Source organism: Anolis carolinensis, chromosome 3 (assembly GCF_035594765.1).
Source record: "Anolis carolinensis isolate JA03-04 chromosome 3, rAnoCar3.1.pri, whole genome shotgun sequence".
Taxonomy (NCBI): Eukaryota; Metazoa; Chordata; class Lepidosauria; order Squamata; family Dactyloidae; genus Anolis; species Anolis carolinensis.
The window spans coordinates 192,834,722-192,856,320 of NC_085843.1; the positions used below are offsets into that span (position 1 = coordinate 192,834,722).

The window sequence follows — 21,599 nt, forward strand, 5'->3', positions numbered from 1 at the left end:
GCGATTGTAGTTAGGAAAGTAACTTTTTCAAGCTGTACTTTTACAAGCTAGATTTTGCCATAATATAGCATTGACAACACTTACATCAAAGAGTGACAGGTTGCATCATAGCTGTTGTGATGGATGCTGACACACTTTGTTTTTATGGCACTACACTAGCCTCATCTACTTGTTACGAAAGCTAAAATGGGTAGGGCTAACAAATAAACATGGAAGGCACTGAGGAAGGGGTATAAAACAAAATGGATGGAAGACGGAAGAGAGGTTTTCTTGCCCTTTGAGAATACAGTATGGCCCCCATATCCACAGAAATTGTTTTCTCTAGGCATTTTCTAGTCCTCTAATGCAACTCTATGTTATTCTAGCGTCAGACATCTCTTATGTTAATAGTGTTCATTTTTATCCACAGTTTCATCTATCCATCTATCTATCCAGGAATATATCACCCATGAATACAAGGGTTGTATTGCACTGCAAGATAAGCTCTTCCAGTTAAAGAAACTACTCTGAGATTCAAGACTGATAAAAGGAAGTTATTTACACACAGCATGAATTAAACTGCTAAATCTGCTATCACAAGTTGTGGTTATGGCCATTAGTTCAGGGCCAAACTTGATGTAGAACTATAAATGTAATTAGCATTTGCACAAAAGGGTTTGTTTTAGAGTAAACAGTAGGTGTTAGAGATAGTTTTGCTCAATTGGACTGTTTAAGTGGACAGGCCATCCAAAGTTGTTTCACAATTTCGTTAAACATTAACAACAGTCATCAGCAGCCTGATGCTTCCTAGATATGTTGGAATACAACCTCTATCGTTCCTAGCCAGCAGTGACCATACTTGTTGATTGGAGATTATGGGAGTTGTAACCCAAAGCTGCTTCAAAAAAATTAGTATATAGAAGGTTTCCATATCCATGGCCACTGAAATCAATCATATCAAAAGATTGATAAATAATGTAATTAAATAACATTGCTTGTTTCATTAATAGATAAATTAGATAACACTCGGACATACTATGGATATTTTTAAGACATAAGGGTTGACCCAGCATATTCTTCACTATGACCTACTCTGTCAGGTCACTAGCTCCAAGATACAAATAGACAGGAAGATGTATTTTCATGGGGTGGGGGGGGGGGGGGGGTTAAATTGAGAATGGGACCTGACAAAACTGCAATCACATCATTTTTTGCTTATGGCTGATCTACGAATGAGGGATCATCAAGAGCTCCAGTCATGAACGTCACTGTTAAGTTCCTGCAAACTCAGGACCATGGTTTCCCAGGCTGGATCAATCCTCATCTAGACTGGCTTGTCTGATAGATTCCTAGTTAGTTAGGAGATCAGTCCCCTTACTTCAGTGGTTCTCAACCTGTGAATCCCCAGGTGTTTTGGCCTACAACTCCCAGTCAGTTTACCAGATGTTAGTATTTCTGAGAATTGAAGGCCAAAACATCTGGGGACCCAAAGGTTGAGAACCACTGCCCTACTTCTTCCTGGTCATGCAGGCATCTCTGTTGATATCATAACAGGGCACCCTTGATAGTATGAGGTTTGCATGTAGCTAAGTGGCTGTCTGGGATCAAGGCTGGCAACCTGGAAGAAGAGATGACAGTCCAATGAGGCCAATGCAGTCTCAGCATAGCTAGACTGTGTGGATACCAACCCACTGCCACAGTGAACTGGCAGGATGTGTGTAGTTGCAGATTTACCAGCCAGCGTAGACTTGTTCCAATTCTATGATTTCAAAATAACTCCTGTAACACTGGTGGCGCTGAGCTGCTGAACTTGCAGACCAAAAGGTCCCAGGTTCAAATCCTGGGAGCGGAATGAGCACCCGCTGTTAGCCCCAGCTCCTGCCAACCTAGCAGTTCAAAAACATGCAAATGTGAGTAGATCAATAGGTACCGCTCCATGCAGTTATGCCAGCCACATGACCTTGGAGGTGTCTACGGACAACGCAGGCTCTTTGGCTTAGAAATGGAGATGAGCACCAACCCCCAGAGTCGGTCATGACTGGACTTAACGTCAGGGGAAAACCTTTACCTTTACTAATGAAGTAATAACGGATCTAACAGCCTAAATATTATGAAGAAAACTGAACAACATCCAGGCTTCCTTACTCAGAAGACCTATCTAACAATTGGAAAAATCCTTATTTGAAAGTTGCACATGAGTACTATTCATGTTTCCCTAGATGTAAATATCATTGTTTTAAACATGTTTCCTCTGAAAGAAACAGAGGATTTTGTCTTTAAATTAAACCACCTTAAATTGTTCACTTCAGCCACATTAAATGCAAATAATTGTTGTTCTTCTCTCAATTAGTTGGCCATTGATAATTCTGATGACTTTTGATGGCTGCAACAACAGTATTGCGGCATTGTTTTGATATTCAAAAGCCAGGATCTGGCATTCCTATAACTTTTGATTTTTAAAAATAGCAGTTGCCCAGATATTTTTTTCTATTAATAATACATAACATTGCACAAGTATTTTCCTTATAAAAGCATTTCCAAATAAAATATTTATTTTAAGCAAATATCACATCTTTAAAGTTGATTGAAGTAATAAAAAGGAAGGAGATTAAAAACTCTCTGGTGGAGTTGGAAAACTGGATCTAGAAAATATTAAATGTTGTGCTGCACTGATGACTGGAGCAGTTTAACTCCTTCTTACCTCATCGTATTATATAACTATTACTTCTCTTAAAACTAGAGTCCTGTTCGCTTTTTCATGGCAAACTTGCCTTTCCTACATATGTAGCCTAAAGTTGCCTATAAAAGTTTATTATGGGGCTGAAATTTTAACTGCAAGTTCTCAGGCTATAAGGAGCTATTTTAAAATGGGGAGAGGTCCAATTTAACCACTAGTCCATACGAAGTAACTAAGTCAGTGTTATAACCAAGCTATATACTGGCACATATGGACAACACAAAGTCAAATGGAGCAAGGCATGCAATCAAATTTTGCATTACATGTTTTTTGTCCCCAGTGAAAAAGTTTTCAACACCTTCAGCTAGTATTAATATCCTATGCAACCAATACTAAAATGGAAAAAAATGTTTTTGCATATCAATTGTGCCCATTTGATGGAACATCTTTTTGTTTTAGCCTTGATCCATGGTTGCCAGAGGGCATCAACAAACACTTTTTCTGTTAATTCATTAAAATATGACTATCCTGTGCTACAGCCAGAAATCTCAGGGTGGAGTATGGACTATAGCTAGCATCCTGATTAATGGCAAAAAGAGACATATGTCAATCTGACATGTGTGTTTGGTTGATATACAGGTTGATATTCCTTCCTCCTTCCAAACTGAAAGCCTCCTCTGATATGCTATGGAGCTGCTACTGGCTGCCCCCACACACTTATTCTATGTTCAGTTGTGAACAGGGAAGGGATTAGAAAAGTGTCTGGCTGTGTCCCTGTAACCAGATGCAAAATGACTACATCCTCCTCTGATGTAGATCTCCTGCAGATCTCCACAAACAATATAATCATTTTGCACCTGTCTATAAGAACACAGCCAGTAACTTCCCCAATCTCCTGACCTCTACCAGTTGCAGAATGACTTGGTACAGGGGGAGCTTCTGTGGCTGCAAGGTAAATTCAGGACGCAATATAGCACAGTTAGGCAGGTAGAAGGACTATACTATGCCGTATCAAATGGAATACTAATTAACAAAAAAAATAATTACTAACAATTTAAAGTTGTTCAACATACAGTATGTTTCCTATAAACATGGAAACCCTTGGTTTCACTTACTCACGTTTGGGGAAAATGTTATCTCTAAGCCCGGATCTATACTACCATATAATCCAGATTATCAACAGATCGTTGAATTGGATTATCTGAGTCTACACTGCCATATAATCCAGTTGAAAGCAGATAATCTGGATTGTAAATGGCAGTGCAGAAGAAGCCTAAGAATTTGCTAAGTCCTCCAGATGGTTCTATGATATTTTTCCTGGAATTACCATAGAATCATGCTAAAGCAGTTTTCTCAACCTGTGAGTTCCCAGGTGAGTTTTGGCCTACACCTCCCAGAAATCCCAACTAGGATTTCTGAAGGTCAAAACATCTGGGGACCCACAGGTTTAGAACCTCTGTGCTAAAGGATCTGGCAAATTCATAGAGATGGTACCTCTCTAGGAATCTCTTAACTCGTCCATTTTTAAACTACTATTGATTGGTTACTTAATTTCCTTTGGGATAGATTTATTGTCTCATGGTCCATGAACACTGGAATGTTTCATTTCAGAACATAGCATGACATTCGGATTCGTCAGACCAGCACTTAGGGTTTCAGTTACACTTGTCTAATAAAATATTTTATCTCTAGGCATTTTCTAGGTTTTCCAGGCAATTCTATGGTATGCTTTTGCCAGACGTTGATCATGGAACTGTGATGCCTAGAGAGGTGTACTCTCCAGGCATTTCCTAGGTTCTTCAATGACTCTACTATATGTTTTTGCTAGAAGTCATTCATTCACCCACAGTTTCACATATCTGTGCAAAATTGTGGGGCGTATCCCCCACTTATACTGTATTAACTAATATTTGCAAAACATTTTTGGACTGCAATTCCCAGAATTCCCACTATGGTCACTAGTTATAGTGACTGATGGTTTCAGGGAGTTCTGCTCACAAAAAGTAACTTTTCCAAGTTGTGGTATGAAGACTCACAACGTTAAATTCAAATATATGTTTTAAGACTTCACACTGTTGTGTGACAGTTTTTGAAAGCTAATAAACAGAATCAAAGAGTTTGAAATAGCTCGTGTTATGATTTAGAAGCCTACAAACAGCTTGTATATGAACATCAGCTGAAAAAGAAAAAAAGGAGCCAAATGCCAGCAAAAGAATTAACTAACCCAGCAGGTTTCCCAACAGACAACGTGAGTGAGAGAAGGTCAAGAGTGATCTTGCCATTTATCAAATGTATGTCTAAACTAATTATTCAGTTCAGTTCAGCTGCCTTTCAACCCATGTCTGCAGTCAAACCTCCCATCATGAAGGGTTAACTTCATTAGGACTTATTTCACAGCAGGAATGTGGATCAGGTTTAAAAGCCATTCGCGAGATGCAGCACATTCCATACAACCTACAAGACACAGAGTTACTACAGGTTACAGCTTAAGACCTTCCAAAAGAATAATTCCCTAGGAAAGTGACAAAGAAATGTAACCTCTTGGCCTCTTGCTTATGCCCGCCAACAAATGGTAATATTTGACCTAAGCCTAATGTCCACACTGTCCAACCTTCTATTGATAAAACGCATGTGCATGAATATGTACAGTGCACAGAAAGTACACATTGTGACTGCATTGTCAATTCTCTGAACTGAAAATATTTGGCTGCGCTCCAGATGTGGAGGCTAAGGAAAATCCAGAATGCCCATATCATGGAGGCATCAAGAAGTTATTGCATCCAGAAAATCTGAAATAGTTTCTAGACAAAATTCCAATGACATATTCTCACAATGTTTTGCGATCCCAATTGGTATTTCTGAAAGACTACCAAAAGGGAACATGCTTGGCTAGAGGTGAATAAAGTCAAGGAAGGGAGCTGGTGGAATTTTTATGGAAAACCCTATGTTTGTTTTCCTGTCATTCAAGACTGATGTCACATATCGTACAAGGATACACATTATCCAATGAGGAAAATAGGTCTAGAAATTATTTAAACCCAGGGTTTATTGAAGGAAATCTACAAGAATTAGTAAAACCATAAAACAACTAAATAAACAGAACTTACTGTTAATTTTCTCTAGTACAGTAGTTGGGGAGGTTCTCATATTTGGTCCTGAAATCAATAGCAAAAAGATGGAAGGAGAACCTTCTATGGTCTACCTGCCATGTTCAAATACACTAGAAGACTTGCAGAGTTTCTGCATAGGAAGCTCACACACAGCACCAAAAGCAACCCAGGAGCTGTTTTCTTTTCATTTGTCATATATACATTGATAATCTCTTATCCAGGGGTCCCCAAACCATTGGAGGGCCGGACTATAGTTGGCCACCGAGCAATAAATAATAATAATAACAACAACAACAACAACAACAAATAAGAGGGTTGGAAGAGACCCTTTGGGCCATTGAGTCCAATCCCCCTTTGCCTTTGTGCACCGAAAGCACAAGCAAAGCACCCCTGACAGATGGCCACCCAGAATCAATGTTAATAATAATAATAATAATCAGGGTTGGAAAAGACCTCTTGGGCCATTGAGTCCAGCCCCCTTCTGCCTCTGTGCACCATAAGCACAAGCAAAGCATCCCTGACAGATGGCCACCCAGCCTCAATGTTAATAATTATAATAACAATAAGGGTTGCAAGAGAAGAAGAGACCCCTTGGGTCATTTAGCCCAACCCCCCTTCTGCCCTTGTGCCATGGGGGCCGGATAAATGGCTTCGATGGGCCGCATCCGGCCCCCAGGCCTTAGTTTGGGGACCCCTGCTCTTATCCATAATACCAAAATCTGAAATACTGCAAAATCTAAAAAGTCCACATTAGTGACTGAGATAGTGACACTTTTGCTTTCATGCCTGAAGTTACTGAAAATATTGTATAAAATTACCTTTAGGAGATAAATAGATAGATAGACCAATAGATATGGTATATAAAAACGTGTATCAATTTCATGTTTATACTTGGATCCCATCTCCAAGATATCTCATAATATACACATATGTCAAAACAGATGTCACAATACTGGATCGGGGGAACAAAATTCAAAATATTTCTAATCCCAAGCATTTTGGATCATCAACATTCCAGTCTGTAGAAGATGAACATTAGAGCTATTCACTGATCAGAATTTAAATTCTAATAGGAAAATGCACAATAGTTCATGCTTTTTCACCTTTAGAAAATCCTAGCTTGTCACAAATCTCTGGCTATTTAAAAACAAAGAAGTAGATTAGATTTTTAGGATTCTAATAGCAGCTTTAAAAAAATTGCAGGCTGCATTGCTTGCTAACAATAAGCAGCCTAGTTCTGCAATGACTCATACTACTTTGTAGCACTTTACAATAGCGCACAGTGATATCACAATCTGTGTTGATAATACTGGGCCTGCAGTGACTAAACCTGGCAACCAATCTGATTCAACAGTAAGCGATGGCAAGCTTACAACAAACATACGCCAGTGTGCAAATATGATTTATTATTTGCATAATAGCAGCACCTCAAGGCTGATTTCAGGACCAGGGTCTCATCAATTACTGTGCAAACAGAAATTAAAACAGCCTTAGAGGAAGAACTATCAAACTATCAATTGATCAACACTTGCAATGGTACTTAATTATCATCGAAATCGCATTGTTTTACAGCTGTAATGGATTTTCTTGTCTCTGTTAAGACAAATTAATTGATTGGAATGTATAAATAATTCTACATTTCAAGCTAGAATTTAAACACCACAGGTGTGTGCTGTTCCTCCAATAAATTCATAGCCACTGTTTCCTCTACACCAGGCATGGACAAACTAAGGACTGGGGGCCGGATGAGGCCCCCCTTGGGTGCTTACTCAGGCCCTCCTCATTTTCTCTGTCCTCTTAGCAAAAAGACACAACGGCCTGCCGCATCCTTATGCCAAAAGATGGGGGAGGTAGGCACATAGCAGCTGAAAGCCTTCTGGAGAGCTCTCAGCCACTGTGAGTCTCGACCTCCTCCCGGCATAAGGACGGTGTGAGCAGCCTCCTCTTTATGCCAGGGACAACAGCTCAAAGCCACGTGGCAGCTGAGAGTCCTCCAGAGCACTCTCCAATGCCGCCTGTCTCGCCCTCCTCCTGGTATAATGCCAAGAGGACAACCCAAGGATTGGGGGAGGAGGATGAGGAGGGAATCGAGGGGGGAGGATCCATGCAGTCACCAAGTGTCCCACCTTCCTCCCAACATAAGGATAGGATGAGCAGCCCTGTCCTTATGTTGGGAGAACAACCTGCGGATGACCCAGGCCCGGCCCTGCCTTGCTCCCTCCTGGTCCCGCCGTCTCCTGGACCCTCCCCCACCCAGGCCCACAACCACCCAGCATGTGCCCGACTCCCCTCCCTCCTGGTCCGGCCCTCCCAGCCGGGCCCACAATGCAGCTCAAAGACAAAAAAGTTTGCCCATGCCTGCTCTGAAGTTTACATTTGCAGAAACAATATTGTTTTCAGTTCAAAAACAGTAAGAGAAATTCTAATCTAACAAAAGATCACAGAATTCAGACCTTGATTTTAGTCAAACTGGAATAAAACAAGTCAAAAGCTGACTTTCCAAAAGTGCATTGATATTCCATTGTAATTATTTATTTCAAACATAAATAAAATTTTAATTATTTCAAACAAGGCAAAAATAATAATGAATTTGTGGGAGGAAAGGTATGGTCTAAAATCATTTTATGAGAATTCCAATAGGTTTGAGAAGGTCTGTTCAAATTAAATTTTTATTTTAAAATCACCTTTCTGGCAGCAATCATGTGTGTGTATGTGTGTGTGTGTGCCTTCTGGGAGTAACTTATTTGTTGCTGTATGCCTTTAAGTTGTTTCCAACCTATGGCAACCCTATCACAGAGGTTCCTTGGCAAGACTTTTCAGAAAAGATTTGCCATTAGCTCTGAGACAAATAAAATAAAAATAGCTTGGCAAATAAAAGGCATTCCTTTTCACAAAAGGCATCCTACCCTTCCTTAGCTACTCTGCATTTATTATACCATTGGATTTAGAAATCTGTTTTCCCTCCGCTAGTAAATTTTCCGAATTTTCACCTCAAAATTGTTTCCCATATGTAAACGGCATTCCTGCTTTAAGAAGTAGGGGATGTCTTAGTTATTTTTCAGTAATGTAACATGCTGGTAACACCCATCCACCCAAATACTGTAGTTCCTTCTACTACAAGATTCTGCATAGTACTTTACAAAACCTTCCTGTTGCTTCAGGCATATGATAAGGAGACACTGGGTTTTGTTTTGTATTTTTTAACCAGGAACCCAACAGAAAAGTTTTTGTGTGAAGGAACTTTCAACAGCCCGTTGGCCTTCATGGTTTGCAAATAATATACCGAGCACATAAGGATCATCCTACCAAACTAGAGAGACAATAGAGAATCTAACATATTGGTAAGGCAGCAAGTTGTTGGTGCTCCATGGAATGGCTGGAGATGTCCAAGGCCCAGTAAAGGTATCTGAAAGCACTGAGAACTACACTAATCTTAGTAGACAATGCTGCGGTTGATGGAGGAGTAATCGTCTGAGATGAGGCAGAATTTTATGCTTCAAAACAAACAAAGTAATTAATGAAATAATGAGGTTCTGATTCCTTTACTGATTAATCATCAGCTGGGCTCTCTCCACACTACATATGATAAAGATGATGAGCCAATATTCTGAATCAGTTAATTAAGTATACTTGATGAAGTACTATCAGCCATGGATTCTGTATCCATGGATTCTGCATTCATGGATTGCAACCATCCAAGGCTTGAAAATGCCCTTTTTTAATTTCAAAAAGCAAACCTTAATTTTGTTATGTTATATAAGGGATATGATTTTACAACACCTTATATAATGGGACTTGAGCATCCATGGATTTTGTTCTTGGAACCAAAACCCAACACATACTAAGAGCCTACTGTTACCATTTTCAGCTTGCCCACCCCCAAAACTGGCACAACAAACTTCATTCATCCATGCACCAAGAGAATGGTCCTCATTTTCACAATGCATCTGAAGCCCTGTGGGGTAAGATAGGAGGAGGGCAACTGTGCCAAAATTGTGATTATGTGGTGATTATGAATACTGAATAGTTACAGGTAAGGAACTATTCTAGTTCCTAGGTTACTGTTCCATATAGCCATTAAATTATATGGACGATTTTGGATATAAGAATCCTTTTGCAGCTTATGTTGTCAAGGCAGAGGATCCAGAAGAATATTTCCTCCTCCTTTTCCAGGATCCCCCCTTTATTAAATTATTTCCCATTTACAACCATGAGAGGGAAGTGAGATGGCATACTTTTTGATCTCTAAACCAGTTCTAGGAGGGCAGCATGGTAGGGCTATAGATCCCCAAAACTTTGGATTTCCATCCTTGTGATCTGACCTTTTTTCCCTTTACCAACATCTGAATTCTGATATCAGGAAGATAGAGATTAAGGGGCGGGAGGTGGCACATCAGATTAGACAGTTCTGATAAAATAAATCTTTGGCATATCAGTGCTTATTGAAAGAGGAAATGCACTTCTAGAGAATTTGCATATTTGCAAGACTCATGGGGCACATGCAAATAATACACCCGTTTGAGAATGTGACCAACTAAAAGGGAATTTTTTTTCAGATGGTCTATTGATTAAGAACTAAATTAAATTAGACAAAAAATAATACATTAATGCAGAGATTAAAGGAAAGGTATTTTAAAATATGTACAAATGTCCATGAAGAATGGAAAACACTTTCTCACACGACAACACAAGGATAGAAAAATAATGCAGGTGGGGTTTGGGAAAACACGACAGATTCAAGACTGAGAGATTTTCAGAGTCCTAGTCCCAGAAGACCCCAGGAAATATGAAGCAATTATAAACTGTCTTCCAAGGCCAGACCTGTTTCTTCCTCTCAGAAGGGGAGACATAGCCCCTTAGACACCATCCCAGGAACTTCAGAAGTATAGTCTTAATGATTTTAGAATTCAAAATTTCCCCCAGTTCTTCCTCTAATAAGCTCAACTCAAGACAGACTGCATGATCACTATACTATATTAATTTATTTTTGCTAGAAATGCATAATTCAGCGCAATCATTAACATAAATAATTTGAATATTGACTCTAAACTTTGGGGGAAATTAATCTTATATAAAAATGAGTAAGCAGAAAGGACAAAAAAAATCAATTATGCATCAATTCAAATAAACTGAGAAGATGGAAAGTGTGGTGAACAAGCCATATTATCCTATAATATGCTGAGGCCAGATGCCCTAAACAAAGCATCCGGGAGAGGACATGTTTCATGAACATTATAATGACAAGATTGTTTTGACAGTTCGGTTAATATAAACGTGTTAGCTCATTGTGTTACAAGATAACAGCAATTATATTAAGAATGCATGAACCCCCCTCACTGTGAGGCACAGAAGGTGGGAGGAAAACACAGGGGTCCTCTGTATTCCACACAGCATAATAAAAACATTCTTGCAGCCAATAAATATACTGTAATCAAAAACAGCGTCTTAAAATTCCATAAATACTGAAGTTTGAGGAACTTGGGAGTCAGGATGTCCCTAAACGGACGTCAGCTTGAAATGCAATCTCAAAATGATTACGGCTGTAAAAAGCCTAATTTGTAAAAAAATATTACAACAACACACAGTACTGTGGTTATTCCATATTTTCTTTGGCACACAGAGGTATGCAGATTTTGTTTGGATTTCAGCACACCCATTGTGTATGCACCAGAGGATTTTTCTGCGGCTTTGAAATAATAAGAGAAACTTTCTAGAAAGCTAGCAGGAACCAAAGAAAAGGACAAAAATATTGTTTTCTTTTAAAAGCCCTACAAAAGATATAATTTATGGGTCAGCTATGATCCTAGGTCTCTACCTTTATTTCCATCATATCAATCATCGTCACCATTACCATCCCCAACTTTTTTTTTGAAACAACTGTGATTCTAGTTGTGATCAGTGCTCTGGGAGCAATCCAAAAGGGATGGTCAAAGCATCTGAATGAAATCACCACATATAGGACAACAGCACAATGACAAAAGATGAAACTACTACGAAAATGTCAAGTTAACCAAAAATACTTCACTGAATATTGGATTGAATTCTAATCACTGGGGGTCCAAACCTCCAATCAGTAACATCTGGTAAACTGTGAAACCAAGATGATGACAATTGTGATGGAAATGATGATGCTAGTGGCAATTTTATTCATTTATATACTGCCTTTTTACCAACATTTTGACTTAAAGCGGCTTATAAAATATTATGAAATACTAAAGCATATGCAGTACAGTAGAACGGGGAATGGCTATCAGAACACCACATAGTGTCAGGAATATGGGTTCTCCAAAGGAACCAGGTTGGTCTGAATGGTGGTTGACCATGTTTACAAATGGGCACAAAACTATTGAGACTGTACCTTGACAGTCTTGAGAGAAATAAAAAAGTAATTTAAGAGGAAGGAGATGAGAGAAACAGGAAAAGAGTGAAAATGACATTTTAGTTATACTGACATCTGTCTGTTTGTTGTCTATTAGATTTATACCCCACCTTTCTCCCACAATGGGATCCATGTGGTTAACAAATGGCATTGGTTTGTCAAATGAATTAAAATAAATATGCTATATACAGTTCAGATGATAGCTAAATTTTCTCTACATAATATCAGCAGTAATAAAATGGCTTTTGGGCATTTTGTGTTGCACACCACTATTCAAGAAACTAATTATAGAGAAATTTGTGATTAATGACCACAAGTAAATGGGTTTTTTAAAAACAAGAAGCAATTTTAATCAATTGACAATTTTAATGTTATGAAATGGTATAACAAACTAAATAGTTTGGCCAAAGTCAAACTCCTTATCATAGTTTAAAAATCCTTTTTTTCTCTCTCTTTGAAAAGTAAAGAGACGAAATCCTTGTTTGAGCATGGCTACCCCAGTGTGAGCCTTTATTAGTGTTACTGATCTCACGGTTTAAGGTTAAGCCCATTCAAAACTTCCAGCAACCAAAGCTTAGATTAAGCAAAATACATGAGGTTATCTACAAGCTTAAGTTGCCAAACTAATAATTAAACCCTCTGTTTGGTACACACCTTTTGGACCAGCCCAAGTGACTAAGCTTTCTTCAAGTAGAAAGAGTGTTCTTGTGTTTGAAAGCAACTCTACATATCCACAACCTATATTTTGTTATAAATTACACATCTTGGTTGTGTATTCACTTATACTGTATCAATGAGCAACAGTTGCTACCATACCATTTAAGATCAAATAGGGGTACTTGGATATAGTCACCTGCTATAATCCCACAGTTGCTATAATAGAGAAAAATCAAGAGTAATATAACAAATGCCTGATAAAATAATTTTCTCTTCTTGTAGTGTTTCTCCAGATGATGAGGAGGATAACACTACCTAGGAGCTGGTAGAACATGGTTATTTATCCAGAACCTAAATTGCCTGCTAAGATGCTACTGAAAACAAAACAAAACAGAGGCACTAACTTACCTTCAGGTTCCAGAGTGGTGTCTTCACCGACTAAATTGTACGAAGGCCGAGCCAGTGAAAATCCAGCCATGGTGATCACCACCAGGCAGATAAGGCAACATGAATCCCAACTGACCATCTTCTCAGTACCAGTCCCTGGTCCTCTTCCATACCTCCATGTGGACTTTAATCCCATCTGAACTCCTCTACACAAGCATGGACTGAAAGCAGCACCTTCAGCCTGGAGAAGTATTGTTTTATTCCCAGTTGCAGCAAGTTCTCCTGTAGAAAAACAAGAGTTATGTTAATCACAGATCTTAGAACCAACTTCTTAGAATTAACATGGTACCTGTAATGCAGCAGTTTCCACAATACAAAATATTATACCTAGATTGTGTTGTGTTTGTAACTCCAGGGGCAATACTATTTATTGTGTGGTATAACTATAACATTAGTTACTTCAACAGGTATGGGATTGTGGCCTCACAAAATGATGGAGGAGAAACATCATGTGGATCATGTGCTGACTCCAGCTGTGCTGTGCGCAGGTGCACCTTCATTCTGTTGTGTGTGTGTGTTGAAATGATGCTGGTGATAGTTGGGAGGAGAATGTGTTTTACTGTTTTGTAATGCATGTCAAGGTACAACTACTTGTCCAGTAATGTAAAGTAAGGTTTTCGTTATTTATAATAATTGGAAATGTGATTAAATTTTTACAATTAAAAAATCCTAACTGCAACATTTTCAATCAGCGGAGTCCTGGAGTTGTGACTATAACTACATTACAATCTCTTATACCAGTGGTTCACAACCTGTGGATCCTGAGATGTTTTGGCCTTCAACTACCAGAAACTGGCTGGGATTTATGGGGATTTGTAGGCCAAAACACGTGGGGACCCACAAGTTGAGAACCACTGCCTTATAGCAATACCAATGATTTCAACTATCCACATCCAACTAAGACTGTCCTCTGTAGAAATGTTCTAGGTTCCCCAAGTGATTTGAGAGTATGCTCCTGCTCTGATCATTTCAGCCTGATCACTTTACTTGGTGCTAGCTTTCTATGTACATGAGGCAGGGATGTGTTATTATAAACAGTAATACATGTCATTGTACACTTGAAATGGACATACAGTCTAGAACAGGCATGGCAAACTTTGGACTTCTAGGTTTTTTGGACTTCAGCTCCCACAATTCCTAACAGCCGGTAAGCTGGCTGGGATTTCTGGGAGTTAAAATTCAAAACACCTGGAGAGCCCAATTTTGCCCAAGCCTGGTCTAGAAACAGCTGTAACATGCAATGTTGTTGTTGCTGTGTGTCTTCAAGTCATTTCTAACATGGCGATCATAAGGTGAACCCATCAAAGGGTTTCCTTGGCAATATTAGTTCAGAAAGTTCACGGCCAAGCTGTGATTTGAATCCTGGTTGCCAGAATCATAGTCCAACACTCAAATCACTACACCACACTGGCTATCTAATTTGCAACATAGCATATTTCAATAAGTCTACTCTAGTAACATTAAAAAGCTAGTTTCTCCTCCAGCTGCTGCCAGCCTCAATGCTCTATCCTTAAAAGGAAAACAACAACAGGTTGTTATAACAGTATCAACATTCTCAATACTGGGACACAAGGTGGCATACAAAATATTTTAGAAACAACATATAAAAATGCATATAAAAGTACTTAGGGGGTTGGTTTGCAGTGTAAATAAGAACAAAAGCAATATGCCACCTCATACTTCTAGCAAACTGCACTGACTCTTTTCAAGGAAGTTGTACAAGATATTCCAGTTTCTAGTCTCAAAGCCAAAGCCAAACATTAGAGTCTACTAAAGAATCAACAACACTGAGTTCTCATCCTAAACTATGAATCAAGAGGTGTAAAATATCCAATCTATGTCCCAACAGAGCTCTACCGTATTCTATAGCACTGGTTTTATAGGGGTGATTAATTTGAAAATAGCCAGTACAAGTGCACAAGGTAATAAATGTAGTAAGATTAATTTCCCATGCCCTGCGTTCAATAGAGCTTCCTCCTATGTATTTGCATTTATGATGGTCACGTTACTGTAGACACAGATATATTCCAGGTACCAGTGCCATATTGGTGCCCACTGGCTGCTTTTTTCTTTCTGGAAAATTTCTGTGAACTGAAAACTGTTGACTTGTGTAATAGCATCCATTTATGGACCACCACTTTGAGTAGCTCTGCACTGTCTGCCATGAAAATCTAGCTGCTACATCATTTTTTAAAAAAATGTGGAAGAAATAAAGAAACTATTCTACATTCTATTTTATTTATGGAAAAATAAGACTTCAGGAAAAAATGAGTGCAGTATTTTTTCAAATGCTGCTGGGTTTTTTATTGGGTTTTACATCTGTAATTGGGGGAGAGTTTCCTAATATAGTAGCGTTAGTAAAACTAGTGGATTCACGGGATTTCTGGGTGCTTTTAAGTATAGCTACTTGGGAAACGCTTTGAAATTTTTCAAAAGAGTAAGACGTTTGTTTGAAGCAAATAATATAATTGTATACATGTGCAGGCCCATCATGTTTCATTTTACGAAATTACTACCTTCTATTTTTACACAGTGGAGATGCTGCCATGAATGTGCATGGCTGACAGCCAAGAATCAATTAGAGCAGACGCTTGTTATCAAGGTACGTGCATTCAAGCAAGGCCAGATAAAGACAGCATCTCCACTCCGCGTTCAGGGACAGCTAGCCTTACTTGGTTTGGCACACATAATAAAATCTCCTTTCACACAATGAAGTCTGAAACCTTTGCAAAATTCAACTCTGGAATATTCTGTTCTGGAGCCAGTGATTACTAGATGTTCTGGAGCACGTGATTTGTGGGGCTGCAATGTACATTTCTATATACAAATGGGTGTCCTGAAATCAAGAACTCTGAATTAATCTCCATGTTACTGCTCAACATTCATGTGGTTGGCTCTGTCTACAAGGGATAGAGTCCCTGCCTAGAAAGTTTGCAACCCAAAATAAGCAAAGACAAAGACATGGGAGGGAGAGGAAGAAGTGGGAGACTTCCACAAACATTGTAAAACATTAGTTCTCATTCTTTTTTTGACCAGGGCCCACTTTGACCAGGGTTCACTTTGACCAGGGTCTACTTTGGCGAGGGGCCACTTTGACCAGGGGCCACTCTCTAACGTTACGACCAAAAGGGTTACTAATCAGTTTTTGGTCAACTTTAGATTCAGTTTGGTTATTTGGGGTGCTGATTCAGAAAATTGCATTAGATAGACCACATCAACTCTAGTTGTTGACACAGAACATATGGCATTCAGTAGTCGCCATCTTCTCGCCCACAGAAAACCATATTTAATAAGATGATGTGGTCTAGAGCTGATGTGGTCTATCCAATGCAATGGTCAGTTCTGCAGATGGAGTGGAAATAAAAATTAATAAAATAAAATAAAATAAAGAGGCCCACAGTTGAAAACCACTGTTGTAAAGGGTGTAAATGAGAGACAGATGGCAAAAGCTAAACAGGCAGAACAATTCTCTTAGCCACAATTTCAGTTCATTTGGGGCACCAACACCTTCTCTCTAAACTCAGTGCTTGATGTCAGGCAAGCCACTGTTCTCTCAGCCACTGAGAGGTACTATGGAGCAAATAATGCTGGCCTAACTAAGGTAATTGTGTTAAGATTTTTTTAAAATACATTATGGCTCCTTTTATCCCTGGAATTGATGTCCACAGTTTCTCTTACTCAAGCTCTGAAAGGTATTCCCCTCCAACACCCCAATGTGTTGTTCTATGGTATGCATCTAGCCCAAGTACAGTCAAAATAATAGACTTTCAGGTTTCAGGTATCCACATGGGTAAGATCTTCGAATATATTTCCAGTAGATACAGGATGTTGTACTGTACTATATAAAAGTTCTAGTGCTGGATTAAAAGCAAGACCCAGCTCCTAAGTAAAGGTAAAGATTTTCCCCTGACATTAAGTCTAGTTGTGTCCGACTCTGGGAGTTGGTGCTCATCTCCATTTCTAAGCTGAAGAGCCGGCATTGTTTGTAGACACCTCCAAGGTCATATGGCTGGCATGACTGCATGGAGCGTCGTTATCTTCCCACCAGAGCGGTACCTATTGATTTATTCACATCTGCGTGTTTTCAAACTGCTAGGTTGGCAGAAGCTGTGGTTAACAGCGGGAGCTCACCATGCTCCCCGGATTCAAACCACCAACCTTTCAATTAGCTAGCAGAGCAGCTCAGCAGTTTAACCCATTGCGCCATTGGGGGCTCCTAACACAGCTATTAAATTTATTTGATACAATTATTATTCAAGCTAATGTACTTCATAGGTACACTGTGAGGACAAAGTAAGTTAACACTAGATATTGTATCAGGAACACCTTGGGAGGAAGGAAAAATACAAATAGCATTTATGCATTTTATAAGCAGGAGTATCTGCCACAATTTCTCATACTTTCTCTGATTTGCAGCCAGTTAAATAAACCTTTATTGTTTGTGTAGACTATCGATTGAAAATCACTTGAAGAATGAGTTCAGGTTAATTTTAAAAAAACAACAACAACCAAATTTCATGTTCAATAGAAAGAGAAGTTGTGGTATTCTGGAAAAATCAAGTATCAAAGAAATCTAGAAATTCTGCAGGTTGTGCAATGCCACATTGCCAATGTGAACCCTGTCAGTCTTAATCAGAACAGAATTCATATATAAGAGGAAGCTTCTGAAGTGATCGTTGTGCCGTTCCTTCAAGGTATTTTTTTACTTCTGGCAGCTCTAAGCATCATGGGGTTTTCTTCAAGAGACTTGTTCAGAGTTGATAGCTCATTGCCTTCTTTTAAGGTTGAGATAATGTGATTTACCCAAGGATACCCCATGGATTTCCATTCAAGGGCGCAGTTTTGAACCCTTATCCAACACTCAACCCACTATGTCACACTGACTTTTTAAGTCTATATAAGTGAACCAAACAAAAAATCCTTTTCTGTTCATTTAAAAGACAAAAAATAGACTTCGGGAATAAAAAAATTCAAGACAGCCCTTTGTATCAAAAGGATCCATAGCTTGAAAACATTCTTCACTAAAAGCGACATAACAAAACCTTGATTTTAGTATTTTATTTAAGGGACTCCATTTTATTACATCATTGTATATAATGGAACCTGAGCATCCACTGATTTTGGTATCCACAAGGGTCCTGGAACCAAGCCACAGAGGATACCAAGCATCCACTTTGTAACAAATATGTTCACTCATGTGATGTGAGCAGTGATGAATTTTCAGGGTGCCAATCGGCAGTGAAATAGATAGGGAATAGTGCAATTCCGCTTCAGCATAAAAACAAGAAAGACTAATGTGGCACCTACCAAGACTAACAGATGTATTTTAACACGAGCTTTTGAGGATTACCATCCACTTTCTTAAGCACAATATTCCACTCTGAGGAATACACTCACCTGAGAAAAGGAAAGTTTAAAAAATCCTTAGAATGCAAGATCTGACACAAAGCTGTCAAAATTGCATCAACGGTTTTTATTGTTCCCACTTCGAGAACAGAAAATGTAAACTGGATTGGCTAACACTGTCCTTAATCCTGGAATGTCACATAAAAGTTCATGAACTACAGTTATGAACTATAGCACTTTGAGATACCAACATGCCACCTTGATCTTGTCCAATTTTGGAAGCTGAGCTATACTTGTTGAAGAGACCACCAGATAAAATTATGGAATGTTGCTGCTACGAAAGACTTCTCCCTGAAACTTTGGACCAGCTACTTCTGGTTAGAGCTGATAGTACTGAACTAGATGGACCAATGGTCAAACTCTAACTCTCTAAGACAATTGCATACGTACACATATACACACACTTTTAAACCCTTATCAGTCAGTTGTTTGCTTAAAAGAAGACTCCAAAGTCTTGCACAATCCTCTATTAATTCAACACAGAATGCATTAAATGAGACTGCCTCAAGAATGGGTGAAAAATGTTACCACAAAAAGGGCATGGCAATTTTAAACTTAATCACTAAGCTTGATATTGGTTACATCCAGCCAGAGACCAAAAGGCTATGATTGTTTCTATGAGATGAATCCAGCAATACAACTCTCAAAATATTTCAGCCACAGGATCATACTACTAGATGGCATCTCACATAGGTTTCTTCACAGTCTCTTAAAGGAGAAGAAAGGAGTGTCTTCTTTGGAACTCATTAAGGTAGAAGGAGCTCACCTTCAATATATCTGAGCTTAGCAAAACTAACAGGCAAGAGCACCTCTGCTTTTGGACAACAAGTGTTGCTCTTCACCCACAACGAAGCAAGATTGAAGGAAATGCTTCTTGCTTCTTGTTTTATCCAAGAGAAACATTAAAGGTAAAGGTTTTCCCCTGACATTAAGTTTAGTCATGTCCAACTCTGGGGGTTGGTGTTCATCTCCATTTCTAAGCCGAAAAGTCTAGTCGTGTCCGACTCTGGAGGTTGGTGCTCATCTCCATTTCTAAGCCAAAGAGCTGGCGCTGTTCGTAGACACCTCCAAGGTCATGTAGCCAACATGGCTGCATGGGGCACCGTTATCTTCCTGATGGAGCAGTACCTATTGATCTACTCATATTTGAATGGTTTCGAACTGCTAGGTTGGCAGAAACTGGGGCTAACAGTGGGCGCTCACCCTGCTCTCTGGATTTGAACCACTGACCTTTCGGTCAGCAAGTTCAGCAGCTCAGTGGTTTAACTCACTGCGCCACCGGGGCTCCAACACAAACATTAGCCCTCCATATTTATTGTTCCCACCACCATCTTTTAAAGCAGATAGGTCTTTTGAAAAGGACTGAATGGAGAAAGCCAAATCTTTTCCCTATCTCATTGGCTCAAGTAGCTGCTCAATGACCTTATAGTGAGACCTCCTACCCTGAGTAATTGTGTCCCTCTGTCTTGATGTTTGGAACACAGCCCCAGCATGCTTTTTTGGCCTTCACAATCCTGGCTTCCTGACTACAATAGCATAATCCCTCCTGGAGTCTCAGGCTCAGTGAAAGCCACACGTTGTGTTTATTTTTCCCCTTGAAAGGGAACTCTGTCTTTTTCCCTTCTCAGCCCCTCTAGTGGGGAGGAGTTGTCAGCCTCCCATGATTGATGCCTCGCCTTGCCACCCGCTCATCAAGTCAATTTTCACCTCGTCACATACCTGCCCAGATGCCTGGCCAAACTGACAGGCATGAGAAAGAAGGGGGGAAAACAGCCAGGGTTGGGAACCATACCAAATTCCTTCAAGCTGTAACTCCACTGATTTATTATTTTTTTTAGTTTTTTAGCAGCACACAAAACAAGTAGTACTTGCTCCAGAGTGGTGGTAATTAAATTCAAGCCTAAGTATTCATTTTAATCTCACTCTATTGTTATGCGTGTGATGTTTATCACTCCCCAGGGAGGTTGCAAATTGTAGGCCTCATGTCATAGGAATCAATATTCTGACCTGCGATCTGTCCGTAGGCATTTCAGAGTACAGCAAAATCTGTGCTAGTGTGGATCAATGTCCGCTACTAGTTTATAGAAAATTAGCTGTATAGCAATTAGATGACAGGACATCGGGTCAGAAGAGGAGAGCCAAACTCTCCTGTTCCTGCTACAGTCTCATAACAGACCAGCTACTAAACATTAGTTCTGGAAGGTGGTTTGAGAAAACTCCATCAATAGTTGGGCATTGTTTGAACTTCTTTCATTCATTTTTCCCCCCAGGACTAGCCTGTTTTTCCTCCAAGTTTCTCCCTGTGAATCAGAGAGGGGGAAATCTGCATTTTAATTGACATTCCAGAGAGGTACAGAGCCTGCTTATTGCAGTCTATTCAAACCAAACAGGCTTTTCAGATGAAAATGAGTAAAGGCAAGTAGAAGATTTACAGGGATTTGGTACAAAGGAGACAATGAGGTTTGAAATGTTGATGGCACTTCACACCAACCGCATAATGGACCACTGTTTGAAAGGGCAGTTTTATATACCGACACATACATACATGTATACATATATGCACCAGGAACTCCCTGTTTTGGAGAGAAAGGGAAATTATGAATCACTACTTTTCCCCTCCCCAAAAAATCAGCCTTCACACAATACTAAGGAAGACCCTCTTATACTTTTGGTTTGCATTGCTTCTACATCAGATTTCTACTAAGCTCCATGTAAATCATTTCTCTCTATACACAGAGATTGTTGCAACATTCGCTAAAGTATTCCATATGTTGCTGTTTTCCCCTCTTAGCCAGGTCCTTCCAGACTCACTATAGGTGAAAGAATTTACATACACAGATTTGACACATGTTGCCCTTTACAAAGTCTGATCCCTCTTCCCTGCAACTGAATAAACTAGATCTGCCTCTCCATCTCAAATCCTAAGTCCCTTCAAACAAAAGGC

The 21,599-nt window shown here is 39.4% G+C and overlaps 1 protein-coding gene across 12 annotated transcripts in view; it reads right to left on the reverse strand.

The window, feature by feature from the left end:
- Positions 1 to 21,599, reverse strand: part of fgfr2 (fibroblast growth factor receptor 2) — a 189,406-nt gene that overhangs the window by 112,187 nt on the left and 55,620 nt on the right. For all 12 annotated transcript variants that reach the window (XM_062976016.1, XM_008106778.3, XM_062976012.1 and 9 more), the window contains exon 2: positions 13,211 to 13,471. In XM_062976016.1, the coding sequence (XP_062832086.1) occupies positions 13,211 to 13,471 (261 nt within the window). The remainder of the gene's footprint in view (positions 1 to 13,210; positions 13,472 to 21,599) is intronic.